Source organism: Saccostrea cucullata, unplaced genomic scaffold, assembly GCF_032062105.1.
Source record: "Saccostrea cucullata isolate Sc308-1 unplaced genomic scaffold, CSIRO_AGI_Scuc_v1 ctg8771, whole genome shotgun sequence".
NCBI classification, from domain to species: Eukaryota; Metazoa; Mollusca; class Bivalvia; order Ostreida; family Ostreidae; genus Saccostrea; species Saccostrea cuccullata.
This window is the reverse complement of record NW_026932955.1, coordinates 16186-34530: the sequence shown is the minus strand read 5'-3', so window position 1 is coordinate 34530 and position 18345 is coordinate 16186. Positions and strand designations below refer to the sequence as shown.

The window sequence follows — 18345 nt, the reverse complement described above, 5'->3', positions numbered from 1 at the left end:
GATACTGAAATTAAAGAAAAAGAAAGGAAAATGAATACTACAGGTAGAAAGTTAAAACGACAGAATGTAGAAATTAAAGAGAAAGAAAGGGAAATGGATAAGTTTGCAAGAAAGTTAAAGCGACAAAATGTAGAAATAAAAGAGAAAGAAAGGGAAATGAATACTGCTGGTAGAAAGTTAAAGCGACAAGATGTTGAAATTAAAGAGAAAGAAAGGAAAATGAATACTGCTGGTAGAAAGTTAAAGCGACAAGATATTGAAATTAAACACAAAGAAAGGAAAATGAATACTACAGGTAGAAAGTTAAAACGTCAGAATGTTGAAGTGCAAGAAAAAGAAAAAGAGGGCAGTAGAATTTCAAAAAGAAAATGCAGAGAAAACCCAATTGTTCTTGAAAAGGAAAGGTTAATAAAGAAAGCTAAACGAAGTAACGTGTCATTTAGAGAAAATGAGAGATTGTTAAATAAGGAACAGAAACAGAAGCAAAGAGCAGATAAAGAGTATTGTGAAAAAGTAAATGAACAAAAAAGACGGAAAAGATTTGGAGCAGATATAGGGGATTGCATTCAAAATTTTCATGAACAGATTAGACATGGTCCAATTTTTGTATGCTCATGTTGTCAGCAAACATGGTTCAAAGAAAGTGTTTCTAAAGTGGAAAACCTCAAACTAGATGATGAGTGTAAAAGCAAGTTTCTTACAAACACTGTCTCTGTTGAAAATATGGAATGGATTTGCAATACTTGTTCTTCATCAATAAGAGAAAACAAAATTCCAAAGTTGTCTGTCTTAAATGGTATGATGTGGCCACTTAAGCCAATGCAATTAGATTTGTTTCCTTTAGAAGAAAGGCTTGTATCACTGAGGATACCTTTTATGCAAATAAGAGAGTTGCCAAGGGGTGGACAATATTCTGTTAGGGGAAATATTGTGAATGTTCCTGTTGATATTCAACCTACTGTAAATAGTCTGCCAAGAAAATTAGATGAAAATGTCACAGTTCCTGTCAAACTAAAGAAAAAGTTGTCATATCAAAAATGTGATTATCATGAAAATGTACGACCAACAAAAGTAATGATGGCGTTGCACTGGCTTATGAACAATAGTGACTTTTACAAGAATGCAAATATCAATGTTGATGACAACTGGTTTCAAGAAATAACAACTTCAGCAAGTGAAATTGTTCAGGAATTTGTGAAAACACAAATGAGAAGAGATCAAAATACTGATGATGATGATGAGACGGTTGATAATGATGTTGATGAATTCTGTGAAGTAGATGGAGTTGGTAGAGATGGTAATTGTGACACTCTGTTAGATGATGCTTCACGAGACATGAATCAGGTTTACACATTTGCTCCAGGTGAGGGACAACGCCCACTTAGTTTATATCAAGATCAAACAGCTGAGTATTTATCATTTCCAACAATTTTTTGTGGAAAGGGAAGATTACAAGATGATGAAAGACAAGTACGTGTGTCCTATGCAGATATTGCTAAATGGGAATTAAGAAGTGTTGATAGACGTGCTGCCCAGTCTGTTCCAAATTTGTTTTTCAAGTTGAAAAAAATACAAATGAAGCAAGTTACAGACAAATGCAATCTGGCTCTTAGAAAATGTAAAACCAAAGGAAAATCCATGACAGCAAATGAAATGAAGAATCCTGAAAATGTGAATAATCTTGTTAGACATGATGAAGGTTTTTTTGTGTTCAGACAGTTACGAAATTCACCTGCATATCTTGAGACTAGAAAAAAAGATGTATTTGCTATGATAAGACAGCTAGGTCTACCAACATGGTTTATGTCACTGTCTGCTGCAGATACAAGATGGAATGATCTCATCAGAGCACTTGGAGTGTTAAATGATGGAAAAGAATACACTGATGAAGAAATCGACAGTATGACTTGGTTTGAAAAATCAAAATTAGTACAAAAAGATCCAATCACTTGCTCCAGGTACTTTGATCATAGATTCCGTATGTTTATGAATTCAGTGTTGAGAAGTGATCACCATCCAATTGGGATTGTAAAAGACTTCTTCTACAGAACTGAATTTCAGCAAAGAGGATCACCACATATTCATATGATTGTTTGGATAGAAAATGCACCAAAATATCATGAAAACAATGAACAGGTAATAGTAAATTATGTAGATAATTACCTGAAATGTGAAAAGAATGAAGAGGATGATTTGACTGACTTGCAAGTGCACAAACATTCACAGACATGCAAAAAGAGAGGTAAAGCTGTATGTCGATTTGGTTTTCCCCTTCCTCCTCTTGAAGAGACTTTGATTTTGGAGCCACTAGAGTGTGATGTTGATAAGTACAAGAAAATGTATGATGATATTCAAAAACAGCTAAATGATATGAAAAATGGATGTGATTTGCCCTACAAGGAACTCCTGAGCACAGTACTTAAGATATCCGAGGAAGATTACATTAAATCCATAAGAAGTTCACTGAGAGGTCCAAAGGTTTTTTTAAAAAGAAGTCCATGTGATATGAGGGTAAACTCATACAATAGTGTTGTTCTTGATGCTTGGAAAGCTAACATTGACATTCAGTATATTTTGGACCCATATGCGTGTGCCATGTATATTGTTTCTTATATAAGTAAATCACAAAGAGGGATGAGCGATTTACTTAACAGAGCTGCAAAAGAAGCTAGAGAAGGAAATCTTGACATAAAAAGACAGGTACGTCATATTGGAAATCATTTTCTCAATAGTGTAGAAGTTGGAGCACAAGAAGCAGCATATTTAGTGTTACAAATGCCAATGACAAAAGCTTCAAGGGATGTTGTTTTTATCAACACAAGTCCATCAGATGACCGAGTAATTCTCATCAAAACAGATGCTGAATTAGAAAAGTTGACACCAAATTCTACAGATGTGGAATGCAGCAATGTAATTAAACGGTATGCAAAACGCCCAAAGCAGCTTGAAAACTGGTGCTTAGCCGATTACGTATCACAGCTAGATGTTGTATTTCCTAAAGATACCGAAAAAGAGTTCGCTGAAAATGAAGTGAATGATGATGATCAGGACAATCAGTCAGATGATGACAATTCAGATCTCGAATTTGGTGAAAGTGATACATTAGTTACACTGAGAAATGGCATAAAGATCAGACGTCGTAAAATGCCAAGGGTAATTAGATATGTCCGATTTAATATCAAAACTGATCCAGAAAATTACTACAGAGAAAAACTCATGTTGTTCATGCCTTGGCGAAATGAATCCGTTGATCTAATATCAGGGATGGAGACATTTGAGAAGTCATTTCATCTGAAGAAGTCGTTTCTTACGCACAAGGTCATGGAATATGAATTCAATGCTGAACAGCTTGATGCAGCTTTGCAAATGGCAAATGAGGACTTTTCAGAAGCTTTTGATGAATTGGCACCAGATGCTCAGCAAAGAGAGGCAGAAGATGAAAATGAGGGATCTCTTGAATCTGAAAACTTTGTTCAATTTAATCCTGAGAGGCCTATTGAACAGAGACAGTATGATATAGGATCTGACCTTGGCATTCCATCAACAAGACAAATAACTGAAGAAAGTTCTGTTAGATTACCAGACAATGAATACCTGAAACTTTTAGGAAGTCTAAATGTAAAGCAGCGGGAATTTTTCAATCATGTCCTGCACTGGGTAAAAACCAAGACAGAACCTATTTATTCATTTTTATCTGGAGGTGCTGGTGTTGGCAAATCTGTTTTGATAAGAGCACTTTATCAAGCTCTGCACAGATATCTATGTTCCACAGAAGGTGAAAATCCAGATGACATAAGAGTACTTCTTTGTGCTTATACTGGCAAAGCGGCATACAACATTGGAGGAGCAACTATAGCATCTGCTTTCCATCAAAAAATTAATCAAAGTCAACAAAGCTTGCACTGTGATGAATTGAACACTTTTCGTACCAAGTACAAAAACCTAAAAATGATCATTATTGATGAGATATCAATGGTTGGTAATAGATCATTAGCACTCATTGACAGTCGTCTACAACTTCTCACAGGCATCAAGAAACCATTTGGTGGTATAAGTATCATTGCTGTTGGTGATTTTTTCCAACTTAAACCTGTGATGGACCGTTGGATCTTTCAAGATTTAAATCATGATGCTCAAGCTCTTGCAAACAATCTCTGGAAGGAGCATTTTTGCATTTTTGAGTTGGATGAAATAATGCGCCAGAAAGACGATCTTGAGTTTGCTCAACTTCTAAATCGCCTTCGTTACAATATCATGACAGAAGAAGATATGAATGTAATACACAGATGCATGATAACAGAAACGAGTGACAATTATCCACATCATGCTCCTCATCTCTTTACACAGAATTCTAAAGTAGATGCATACAACAATCAGTTGATTGAAAAACTTGAAGGAGAAAAGGTTACAGTGAATTCAGTGGATACAGTTCTAAAGGATTATTCAAAGGAACTTAAGGAAAAGCTGCTGAGATCTCTATCTAAAGCAGATGATGTTAGCAAAACTGCTAATTTGATGCAAAAACTGATTCTTGCTATTGGGATGATCTATGATATCTCAGTCAATGTTGATGTATCTGATGGTCTAACAAATGGATCAACATGTAAGGTACAATTAATTGAAAGAAGAATAGAAGGAATATCAAGACCAAGCATCGTGTGGGTCAATTTTTTTGATGCTGCTATTGGAAAAATTACTCGCAAGAAATACAAACATTTGTATCATGATGGGATTAATGTGGACTGGACACCAATTTTTGAAGTTCAGAGGTCTTTTGTATTGAATTACAATACTTTTCAGAGAATTCAATTTCCGTTACGCCCAGCTGCAGGGAAAACAGTTCATAAAGCGCAAGGTTGCACTGTTGATGAAATTGTAATTGATTTGTCTCAGACTAGAGTGAGGAAAAATGCACATATTCACTATGTAGCACTAAGTCGAGTACGATCAGTGAATCATCTGCACATCCTAAACTTCAATGAGCAGGCATTGGCTATGGATGAACAAGTGGTAGAGGAAATGGAAAGAATGAAAAAAGATGTGCCGCTGCTACTTTGTTACGTCCCATTATACCAAGTTGACTTTAATTCTTTTAAAATTGCTTTCAACAACTGTAGATCACTTCATAAACACTTCCAACAAATTCAAGATGAACCAAATATTGTTGCATCAGATGTAGTTGGATTCTCAGAGACAAGATTAACTAGTGTTGATGTAGCTGAAAATTATCAACTGCAGGGATACACAGCAGTATTTAACCATGAGACTACAGATAATATGGACAGGCGCCCTTATCATGGAACAGCAGTTTATGTGAAAAATGTCTACAACACAACCTGCATCTCAAAGCTGAACACTGGTTCCATGGAGTTCATCATGGTAAATATACATGTAAACCAAAGTAGAGATGTCCAAGTTGTAGTTATTTACAAATATCCATCTTGCTCTTTTGGGGAATTCAAACAGGATATGAATGTGCATATAAAGCCCTTGATTGATCAACAGAAAGACTTGGTATTCTTAGGAGATTTTAATTTTGATTTGTTTGCTGGGCATACAGACTTTCTAACTTTTATGGAAAGAGGCTTCAGCTGTAAACAAATTGTGCGTAAGATTACTCATGACTCTGGTTCGAAACTTGACTTGATTTTTACAAACATATCACCATGTGAAACAGACGTGATTGAAGCATACTGGTCAGATCATAAAATGGTGTACTGTGCATTTGATAAGACGTAAGCACTAAATACAATGGGGCACGAAAGTAAAAAAGAGCAGAGGGAGATCCATAAATATGCCCCCTCCCTCAATCCTTTGTCCCATCTTAGTATACCCCTCAAATTTTTGGGGGTATACTGGATTCAACATGTCCATCTGCCTGTGTCTTAATTTGTCAAAGTTAATTTAATTTAATATGCTGTCATGACAAGCAGCTAAAAGGATTTAGATCAAGGTCACAAAGTTTATATGTTTATGTTTTTGGTTTTGGGTGAATATATTAGGTTATATATACTTTGGCAAATTAAGGTTTCTTATGAAAAAGAGATCTGTCGTGATATATCTAATTGGATGTAATGATTGTACAAGATCATTCAGTAATTAATATGACTAAGAAGTTAAGTATTCTTTGATCCAAAACATTTTAAAGCTTGAACAGTGGGTAATTGTGTTCTTGACTCACTAGAGATTAACATGACCTTCAGCTAATTACACGTCAGCAAAATTCAGGCCATCCCTTTGGCCATTTGCAATAATTGTAGCTAGGTTACAGAGATCAAAGTACATGTATGTCTTCTCTTATTCCCTTGTTGGGGTATTAGCCTTATTTGGACATTTTTAAAAACAACCCACTGTTTGAAAATTTGAATTTTGTACTTTATCTTTGTATTATATAACACATCTGTTTTTAGATGAATACATTTACCTTTTAGACCTGTTTGTTAATTACATAATTATTATTGAATTCTTATTGTATTTATGTACATGTATATATATTTACTTTCTTAAGATTTTATTCGTAAAATTAGATAATTTCATATTTTTTGCTATGACTACAATTTGTGCTAAATTCTTAATGCATATTTAAATTAAAATGAAAGATTGTCATATTCACGAATAATTGCTTTTTTGGCCATTGTCAGTTGATCAACTGTTGATTTTATATCAGAAAATTTGTAAAATTGTTAACATTTTTTCAATCCACATGTATATGTGTAACAACTTTACTGAATGCCAAGTTTGTGAAATTGATTTTTTTTTACTTTATTTTTTTTTTACAAGTAATAATCTACATGTACATGTATATTCAAAATAATAGTGCATAATATCATTTTGTAGAATATTGTATTGGATGTATCTTGTCTATTCTGTGTACAATTCAGTGTACATGTGTATTACCATTTATAGAGTTCATATATCTTACATGTACAAACAATAATTATGTTTCAGAAATTGAGAATCATCTGCCCTTAGTATGACATTTGGATTTAAATACCGACAACACAATTTTGTGTTGGGAATTCTTTTATCCTGATATTTTGTAATCTTTCTTGAAGAACATTGAAGGACACTCTTTGATAGACTGCAGTGATTGTGACTCTAGAGCATTCCATTAACTGTGATTCGATCTGACTCTTCCAGCTAGCCTTCTTTGTGTGATACCCATCTTCTCATAATTAATGCCAGATATATCATTGCAAAAATTAAATATGTGTCATCGTAGAAAATGGGGAAACCATTAAGTTGAATGTCTCCATTGACTGCATGCCTTTAATCTTTTGCTGAAATATTTTTTTGCACTTTTACTTTGGATTTGTGCCTGGTTGTTTAGTTTTCTTAATTTGATTATAAGTTAGAAAATCATGATAAGACTGCACATACAAAATATTAGATATATTTTACTTAATGATAATAATTCTTATTTGTACTATGAACTTCTTTGTAAATTATGCTTCTTAAAAAAAAACTTGTGTAAATAACATGCGATGCTTACAGTTTAAAAATGTCACTACATTGTCACAGTCAGCTGAATTTTATATATGAAAACTCAGATTCCTTGATTCAAATGAATAAGACGTATCAGGTCATGTAGAATTTTGAGAACATCAGGGGACTAAAGAACAAATTTAATGTGTACAAAATCTATGATTTAAAGGTAAGTATGGAAAGAGGAGGTCAATGGCCAGCCCATAAAGGGAGGTAAACCTACCTCTTTTAGAAGACAAAAAATTACTGATGAATATAATTGCACATATAATATGATACATCTATAATAAAAAACTTAAGACGAATAAAAGCGCTCCCCTAAATTGTTTAACAAGATTCTTTGAATCAGGGGTTCAGTGGTAATGCAATTATGTAAACATAAGGTACTATGCACATCCAGGTAAAACCTGAAAAATCTTTTTTAATCACTTACACACAAACCTTTCCCGTTTTCGTTTTCGCTTTCATTGGAAAAGGTATGTACATTGAGTTATTGTATTTTTTTTTAAGTGATTTATATATTTAATTAGACAAATATGCATATTTTGACTGCATTTTCAAATGTGCTTTCTTTATATAGTAATACTCTTTACTAAGATTTATTGTCATTTACAATCATTATGTTTTAAATTTAATTAAACATCTACTGATTTAATGATGTTTTTGACTTAATTTAATACTACCTGGTACTTCACATGTATGTATGTGCATGAAAATGAGTTTCAAAATAAGAAATGTATTTTAAAATTGTGTATATTCTAATATCAAATGTGTCAACATAGTTTAATATGTACCACCTTGTTTTGAACATTTTATGTTATTTTACTCATATTGTTGCCTACAAATAATAACTTTAGAATTCCAAAACTTTCTGAATAAAGTTTTAGGCACAATCATGCATTTTTCTTATTTGCTGAAGGATTGATTGATTGATTGTATGTTGTTTAACGTCCCTCTCGAAAATGTTTCACTCGTATGGGGACGCCACCACTTGCCGGTGGAGGGCTACAAATTTTGACCTATGTTCAACACTCAGGCTCTTTGAGCAGTGAGGGATCTTTTTCGTGCCAGCATCTACTGCGACACGGGGCCTTGGTTTATACGGTCTCATCCGAAGGACCGGTCTCCACGTCCCGCAGTGGGATTCGAACCCGCGATGTAAGGATTGACTCCTTACTTCGCGACTCTAGAGCAGACGCTCTAACCACTGCGCCACGCGGGCGACATTTGCTGAAGGAAGGTTAGTAACTGATTGCACTCATCAATCTGAATGCAAAATGCTGTAATTAATGAACAATCTTTGGCTCATAATTGGAATTACGGTATGTGCATGCATCATGTCGGAAGCCTAGATGTTAAAACTTCTTGGTATAAAGAACACAATTAGTTAAAATTGGAATTTTAAGCATCCAAATCATTGAATGGATTCAGTAAACATGTATATTGACACATTTGGGTTCAGTTTTAATGATGCAAGAATATTAAAAGTCATAAAATATTTCAAGTCAGAAGGCATTTAAAGAAAAAAAACTTTTTAAATTTGAAAAGATGGGCCAAGATGGCTCAGGTGAGCGATGTGGCCCATGGGCCTCTTGTTTCATTATACTTTTCATGTGTTTCAAATCATTTAAAGTCATATATGGCGTATTTTTTTATAAGTTCAGACTAACTAAGATTTAAAAGATCTTTTTATTTATTTTGTTACTTTATATAAAGATAGGGCTTTCCTGTAAATTACACAATTTAAATCAATCGCGTTTCATAGATATCACAGATTTAAAACAATAACCGAATTATTTCCGACTCGCATAAAAATACCAGACACAGTGTAAATTCAATTTAATTATAGACTTGTGGTGATATTTAATTAATTCGGAGGTAAGTAACAAATATCTGGTAAATCTACAATTAATCTTGTGTTTTTATTTTTTGACTCAGATATGCCATATATAGCTTTAAGTTGTTTGTTTCAATCAATAATTGGCTTTCAAACAGCTGGTATTACTTTTAATATAAGGAAATAATTTTCTTTAGGGCAGTTGTAGTAATCTATGGTATATTGTCAATGTTTTTTCAGATGGCAAAGAGAAAGAAAATGTCTACAAGACAGCGAATGCTACAAGACAAAATAAGAAAAAGAGAACAGAGGCAAAAGCCTGCAGGGATTCTGCCTGATGAAGTCTCAGCTTTGCTGCCACAACAGTCCACTGTTCCCTGTGGGACAGTGGATGGAGCTGATTCAGCTCCTCCCGGTAATTTTCCGGGGCTTGGTTCGATGGGGTTTCCACCTAAAGAGGAAAAACCCCTGGCCAGGGTGCAGGCCTCACCTCGAGTGAAAATGCATTCACCTGCCCCGAGGTTGTCACCTCCTCGGGGAAGTCGTCTGTTTGTCCATGACGAGGGCAAGGCACCGTCCACTGACTCCCCACCGTGGGTTTGTGCTCCACAGAGGGCACCTGGATCGGACATAGTGCATATGTCTGATCCAGCAGGACAGGCGCAGCTGGATACCTCCAGGATGGAGGAGACCAGTAGAATATCAAAAGATGAAGGAACTTTAACGAATTCTAAAATAGAAACTGAACGAATATCAAAAGGAAACTTGAACGAAAAACCTGATATAATAGAAAGTATAAAAAGGGAAAGAGATATGTTGGAGACTGTAGAAAGTATGATGGATTTCAGAGATGATACAGAGATCATAGAAAATGTCAGAGAGTCAAATGATAAAACTGATGATAAGGAAGAAATGAAGGAAACAAATGAGAGTAAGGTATTTCAAAAAGTGGGTGAGGATAAAAATTGTAAAAGTTGGGATATAAAAGATGTAAATGAACAACTTGATCAGAGAGAAGGTTGTAGTGTGCAGGATGAGGGAAATGATGATTTAAAAGCAAGAAGTTTGTACAATGTATCTGTTCAGGGCTCTTTCCATCAAGCAGATCCTATGTTTGGCGACACTGCAGGAACTCAATGTGTGGCAAATTGTTTATCAGGTTTAGCTTATAATCTTCTGAAAAGTGCACAAATATGGCAAACAGCTGATATCAACAAAGTTTTAGTGAATGGAGATGAACTTTACACATACCTGCAGAACTGTTCTTCAATTACAAGTAGGTATTTGTTAGTTGATGAGTTACCACAGTATTTTGAATGCTTTAGCAACACATTTGACTTTACTGTGAAGGTCTCGGTACCAAGTTTCATCAGCTTATCAGAGGAGGAGCCATGTTATGAAGAATTTAATGCTTATCCTCTTTTTGAAGCTCTCCAGTTGGCACTTACTGAGACGCATGGGTGTTTTGTGTGTTTTGGGGGAAATACCCTTTTAATAGGAAAAACTACTGATGGCTTTTTCATATTTGATTCACATGCACGGTGCTCTCGTGGATATTTAAGTGTCAGAGGGAAAAGTACAAGAATCTTGTTAAAGGATGTTCAGGATGTGTACTTGCATCTTAGATCTCTGGCTCTTTCTATGGGCTTTTCAAGAACTGTTGAATGTGAATTAACTGGAGTTTTGTGTTCATTGAAGCATTTTGCTATTGCAGATGTTTATGAGGTTGAAGGTTTTGAAGAACAGTCAGAAGCAAATGTAGGTTTTACGCAAGGTGCTTCAATGTTAAAGCAATCAATGGATGAAGAAACTTGGAGATATTCAGGAGCATTGAAAGATTCAAATCAGTATGAGTTATTGTCAGAACAGTCGGATGTATTGCAGACATATGAAGTAATTTTAATGGGTGAGGAAGTCAAACAACATGATTTTACTCCTTTGTCGGTACAGAAACAAAGGGAGTTGTGCAAAGAGTTGGGATTTTCCTATTCTGTTTCTAGATGTGAAAATGATGCAGTGTCCATAAAAGACATGGATATACCAAGCAACTGTAAAGAAATAGAAGGAGATGGAAATTGTTTTTTCAGGGCAATATCATATAGTCTTACAAACTCTGAGAACTATCATCAGCATCTTCGAAAAGCTGTTTGTCAACACTTGTTGAAATATGAAAAAAAATTTCAGCAGTTTATGAGGTGTGAGGGGTCTTTAAGGTCATACTTACTTTCCAGTAAAATGTCAGAGGACGGTATATGGGCTACTGAATTGGAGATTCTTGCAATGTCGCACATGCTGAATATAGACATTTATACTTATTCAGATATGAAATGGATTCAATTCAGTGGAGAAGAACCAAATCATGAACCGGTTGAACATGATGAGGCTATTTATTTATACCACAGACAGCAGAACCATTATGATGTGGTTTTAAGTGTAGTTGCGAGGATGTCGAAAAGCGATTCATTCATCAGAAACGGTTCAAAGAGGAGAGAGTATAACTTACGCAGGGGAAATCGAGATCGAATGAAAGGAAAACGAAATGCCTGTAAAATGAAAAGACCATTAAAGTCAAAAGAAACTCGCAGAGACACATTTAGGAAAAAGTACAGGGAAAGTGAAGAGTTTCGGGGGAAAATGTTGGCGCAAAAGAAAAACATGTACTTAAATGCAGAGTTTAAGTTAAAAACTCAGATGAAGAACAAAGACAGGTATCGTGCTTTAGATTCAGAATTACGAAAGGAAGTACAACGAGCAAGTAAGGAAAGAAATAAACTGAAGTACTCGACTGACGCTGAACACAGAGAGGAGAAGAAGGGAAAAAGTTTATATAAGTACAAGTGTGATGCTCAGTACAGAGAACAAGCGAAGGAACGGGGCAAAGAAAAGTACAGGACGGACACTGAACATCAGGAAAATGTCAAGAAAGCTAGTACTGAAAAGTACAAGACAAACTTGGAACACCAGGAAAATGTAAAAAAGGCAAGTACTGCAAAGTACAACACAAACTTAGAACACCAAGAAAATGTAAAAAAGGCAAGTACTGACAAGTACAGGACAGATTTGGAACATCGGGAAAATGTAAAAAAGGCAAGTACTGAAAAGTACAAGACAAACTTAGAACACCAGGGAAATGTGAAAAAGGCAAGTACTGACAAGTACAGGACAGATTTAGAACATCGGGAAAAAGTTAAGAGAAGAAGCAGAGAAAAGTACAAAACAGACCTGATACACAAGTCGAGAGTAAAACAAGGAGTATTAAAAAAATACAAAGAGAATGAAGCATATAGGATAAAAAACAAAGCTGCCAATGTTCTAAGATACAGTACAAATGAAACTTTTAAAGCAATTGTGAAGGGAAGAGCAGCAAGGAGATATCAGACTGATACGGAAGTCCAATCAAAAGTGAAGAAACGTAGTATGGATGGATATCACTCATCGGCAGAAACGAAAAGGAAGAAAAAAGAAAAGGTGTCACAAAAAAGGAGGCTAAAGCAACTGAATTTGGAACATGAAGAAGAAGTAATCAGATTGTTTAAGAAAAATGCAATGGAGGGACCTGATTTTGTTTGTACGTGTTGCCATAGGCTTTTGTTTAAAAGTCAAGTTCAAGCTTGTGAAAGGCAGATGTACGAGAGAAGTGAATCAGCAAGAACTATTTCTAACGTATGTTTATTAGACAAGTATTTACATGAATGTTCTTACTCATGCCCAGAAGCCTGTACCAAATCTTCATTATGGATTTGTTATACATGTCATAGGAAAATAATGAGTGGCAAAGCACCAGCTGAGGCAGCAGCCAACAGTATGATTCTGGAGGATATTCCACCCGAGTTGTCTAAATTGAACAGTTTAGAACAGCATTTGATTGCAATTCACATACCGTTTATGAAGGTCATGGCTCTACCCCATGGTGGGCAAAAAAATGTTCATGGACCTGTTATTTGTGTGCCATCAGATATGAAAAAGACTGCCAGTTTACCAATGAAACAGGATGAAAACTTGTTGTTACGTGTTAAATTAAAAAGGAAATTGAATTACAAAGGCTATTTTGAATATCAGTTTGTTAATATGAGCCATGTCATGACCGCTTTATCATACTTGAAATTAAACAACCTTTGGTACAAGGATGTAAGAATTGAAACAGCTATGGCAGAAGGTTTGGCGAATCATGAGGCGATGACAGATGTTGTAATTGCAAAGGATAACGAAGAAATTGAAGAGGAAATGGTTTCATTTGACACATGTTTACAGCCTGTTGATGTTGCACAGGAAGTTTTAGACCACTACTTTGATGATGTGTACAATATTGCACCAAGTGAAGGGAAAAACCCTATTCGAATGTTACAGGAAACTGGCAATGAAGCAAAGGCATTTCCTTGTCTTTTTCCAAGTGGTAGTTTTTCCTGGAATGATGAAAGATCAGAAAGATTGACACTTTCTAGGTATTTCAACAATAGGTTAATGAATGCAGATGACAGGTTTGCAAAAGATACCAATTACATTTTCTTCAGCCAGTACATGTCTGAATTGAACCAAGTGATTGAAAAAACACAAATTTCACTTCGAAAATCACTGTCAAAATGTACAAGTAGGAAACCTGTAACAATAAACATGCTGCAAGATCCAGCTGCTCTCTGTAGTTTGCTGCGAAATGATAATGCAATAAGATTTATGCAACCGATAAGAGGAACACCGGCTTATTGGGCAACAGCTCAAAAGGACCTCTTTGCAATGCTGCGACAATTAGGCATCCCTACTTGGTTTTGTTCGTTTTCTGCAGCAGAGTACAGATGGAATGATGCTGTTAAAGCTATATTACAACAGCAAAATGATAACAGAAATCCTGATGAAATGGAATGGTCAGAAAAAAATGAAGTTCTAAGATGCAATCCAGTCACAGTGGCTAGGATGTTTGACCATAGATTTCAAGTATTTCACAAGGAAGTCATACTTTCCCCAGCAGAACCAATAGGAAAAGTAATAGACTTTTTTCAAAGAGTAGAGTTTCAGCAGAGAGGATCTCCTCATATGCACTGCTTATACTGGGTTGAAAATGCACCCAATATTGATTCTGATGGTGAAGAGGTTGTATGTAGCTTCATTGACAGGTATGTGTCATGTGCTATACCATCAGAGAGTGATGACGCAGAATTGAGGAAAAGTGTCTTAGATGTGCAGCAACATAGCAGGAAACATTCAAAATCTTGCAAAAAGAAGGGTACAGAGTGTAGGTTTAATTTCCCGAGGCCTCCATCTCAAAAGACATTCATCACAAGTACTCAGGACGAAGAGACCTCAAATGAGTGTGAAACGGAGTCAAAAGTAAACAAGGAATATGCAAAGGAGATATTACTTAGTGTTTGGGAAAGGTTACAAAATGAAGATGAGAGAATCAAAACAACAGAGGAATTATTTGATAATCTGTCACTTACGCAGGAACTGTATGAAGAAGCCTATAACATGTTATCGACAAAAAGGTCAATTGTTCTCAAGCGATGCCCACATGAGGTATGGACAAATCAATATAACCGTTGTTTGCTGAAGTCCTGGGATGCAAATATGGATATACAGTTTGTACTAGATCCTTTCAGTTGTATTGTTTATATTGTTTCCTATATATCAAAATCAGAGAGGGAAATGGGTATGTTACTCAAACAAACAAAGTTAGAAGCCGAGGAAGGAAATCTCGACGCAAAACAGACTATGAAGAAAATTGGTTCTGCTTACTTACATCACAGAGAAGTGAGTGCCCAGGAAGCCGTATACAGAATCTGTAACTTAAAAATGAAAGAATGCTCTCGAAAAGTTGTATTTGTGCCTGTAGGGGACAACCCGATGCGTTTAAGTAAGCCATTATCTGTTCTGAAGAAGAAATCATCAAAGGATATAGAAATAATTGATGAGGAAGAAGATGACGAGAATGAAGTTTGGATGACCAACATTATAGAACGTTATTTGAACCGACCAGAAAAACCAATTTTCCATGAGATGTGCCTTGCAGAATTTTGTTCTGAGTTCAGAGTTCTTGCTAAATCTCAGGTTCCTAAGAAGGAAAATGAAAATGTGTTTGAATTACAAAATGGGAAAGGATTTGTTCAACGAAGAACTAGAACGCAACCTGCTGTTGTTAGATATCCAAGATTCAATGTTGAAAAAATGTCGGAGAAATACTATCAGTCTCTTTTGCAACTTTTTCTTCCTTATTGGACAGAGGCACAGTTGAAACCACCGGGATTTGATTTATATGAGGATTTTTATGAGACAGGCTTTGTAAAAATTTCTGGCAGAAAAATAAAGGAGTCGGTGAAGTCAATTGTGGATTTCAATCATTCACGTTATGCAAAAAATGAAAATGTGATTGACAATGCGCAGGAAGCCTATGAGATGATTGGTGAACCAGAGGATGCGTGGTCAAGAATATGTCCAGAAACAGAGGTTCTCAGAAGGGAAGGTATAGCCCAGAGGAAGGAAAGTTCAGTACCACAAGAGGAAAATGTGGATATTATACCGGAAATCGAAAGCGAGACATATAATGCAGATGTCATGTATCATATTCAGCAAAATGCAATTACAAGAGAGGAAATGTTACCTGTTCTACAAAGGTTGAATGAAACACAGAGTGAAATATTTTACTTGGTGCGTGAGTGGTGTCTTTCAAAGATTGGAGGAGAAAAATGTGAACCCTTTCATTTATTTGTTACTGGGGGTGCAGGAACTGGAAAAAGTCATTTGATAAAAGCCATCCATTATGAAGCATCACGATTACTTTCACAGATAATGTCTGAACCAGATAGACTATCAGTTCTTCTCGCAGCATTTACTGGCACTGCGGCTTTCAACATTGGTGGAAATACACTTCATCACTTGTTTTCATTGACCAAGTATCTTCCACTCCCGTATGAACCTCTTGGAGAACAAAGTCTCAGTGAATTAAGAGTAAAGATTGGGGATCTGCAAATTCTAATCATTGATGAGATATCAATGGTTTACAAAAGGTTACTGTACTATATACACGAGAGACTGGTGCAAATTAAGAAATGCAAAGAACCGTTTGGAGGGATATGTGTTATTGCTGTTGGGGACTTTTACCAACTTCCACCTGTAAAGCAGCGAAAAGATGAAAGACTTTACAAAGAAAATGTGAGTTATCCTATGGACTACTGGCTTGATTTGTTTAAGGTCACTGAATTAGAAGAGATAATGAGACAAAGAGAGGATATGTGCTTTGCTGAAGTTCTGAATTCCCTTCGTGTCAGAGAGAAAAATGAACCATTAACACAAGAGCAACGTTCTCTGCTGGAAGACTGTATCAGGGAAGGACCAGAAGATGTTCTCCATGTATTTTCTACGAACGAAGAGGTTAACACATTTAATTTGTCAATGTTAAAGAAATCTTGTGAAGATTTACTGGAAATTGATGCTGAAGATTATAAAAAAGACAAAACAACCGGGAAACTCATGCTAAGAAACAAACCTTTGACAAGATCGAAAAGCGATGGACTTCCAAGCTCGTTGATATTGTCTGTCAATGCCAGGGTAATGCTCACAAGAAATTGTAATGTCGAGGATGGGCTCGTGAATGGAGTAATGGGACATATCTGTCAGTTTGCTTTTGTAGAAAACAGCGATAAAATTGTCAAAGCTGTAGGAGTTGTGTTTGATAATAAGGAAGTTGGGAAGAAGTCCGGACAAAACACAAAGGATGGTAACATAGTGTTCATAGAAAGAGTACAAGAAGAGATGAAAGACAAGGTAACCACGGTGGTAAGACACCAATTTCCAATTAAGTTATCATGGGCATGTACAGCTCATAAGGTGCAAGGGATGACAACAAACAACGTTGTTGTTAATTTAGACAAAGTTTTTGCCCCAGGTCAGGCTTATGTTGCATTATCAAGAGTTACTTCAAAAAATGGACTCTTTATTGATACAGAAGACCCTGTTCAATTGCAAAAAACTATTTATGCCGACCCAGAGGTAAAGGCAGCATTGAACGAAATGCTGAAATATACTTTTGTTGACTCTTCACGAACTTTACTTGCCAATGGGAAGAAAATAGTTCTGCATAATATACAGAGCTTGAGCAATCATTTTGAAGACCTGAAAAACGATGCAAGGATTAGGCAAGCAAGCATTATTTGCTTGACAGAGACGTGGCTAAGATCGGGAGAAAAAATCGAGAATTATGAACTTCAGGGTTTTCAGTTTCATCATCTTCCTAGGGAGAAAGCATATGAAGAGAGCACAGTTTCAAACCAGAGTTTACGCAATTTGTCAAGGGGTGGAGGAGTTGGATTGTACTTGAAACATGAGGAAGATTATAATGATGTTCTGCAACTGCCAAAGATGAATATTGAAGGAATAGCAGTGAAAATACTGAAGGAGAATGTTTTGTTGTTGGTTGTATATCGACCGTGTACGGCAAAAATGAAACCGTTCCTTCACAATCTTCAGAATGTTCTTGACAAGTTGAAAACAAATGATCAAGACAGCATCATCATAGGAGATTTCAATGAAGATGCCAAAGCTAATGGTCCGATTCAAAGATTTATGAGAGATCGAAACTTCAGACAGCTTGTGTCATTTAGTACAACAGAGGGGGGAACAATTTTAGATCATGTTTATGTATCTAGTTCGATAAGGATTGATGTTCAGAAAGTTCCAACATATTACAGTTATCACGATGCTCTACTTCTGAAATTCCTAGATATTTGAAACAACCCCTAATATTTGAACAGAGTATGTGTTAGTGATTTTTGTTCACTGAACTACCGGTATGGCAGATGATTTCTTTTATTCAAAGTGCTTTTTTTTTCTTTAGATATGGAGATATCAATTTTTATTCATTTTAGCTATTAATAAAGCCGAATATGATTAGAAAGTTTTGAAACAGAATAAATTATCTTTCAAAATCAAAGCATTCATGATTGCAACTGAATAGATTGTTCTTAAGGAATGTAAATACACATCTGTAAATAAAAATCAGCTTACAATGCTTATTTAGTTGCCAGATTTACATTGCA

The 18345-nt window shown here is 35.6% G+C and overlaps 2 protein-coding genes across 2 annotated transcripts; both read left to right on the top strand.

Annotated features, from left to right (window-relative positions):
- Nucleotides 1–3219: 3219 nt before the first annotated feature.
- Nucleotides 3220–7458, top strand: LOC134236638 (uncharacterized). The gene is made up of 2 exons (XM_062718812.1): nt 3220–5882; nt 6003–7458. Exon 1 carries the CDS (start codon nt 3226–3228, stop codon nt 5737–5739), a length of 2514 nt encoding a protein of 837 aa, XP_062574796.1. The 5' UTR covers nt 3220–3225; the 3' UTR covers nt 5740–5882; nt 6003–7458.
- Nucleotides 7459–9043: 1585 nt separating this feature from the next.
- LOC134236639 (uncharacterized) lies at nt 9044–18037 on the top strand. The gene is made up of 2 exons (XM_062718813.1): nt 9044–9052; nt 9563–18037. Exons 1-2 carry the CDS (start codon nt 9044–9046, stop codon nt 18035–18037), a joined length of 8484 nt encoding a protein of 2827 aa, XP_062574797.1.
- Nucleotides 18038–18345: the final 308 nt, after the last annotated feature.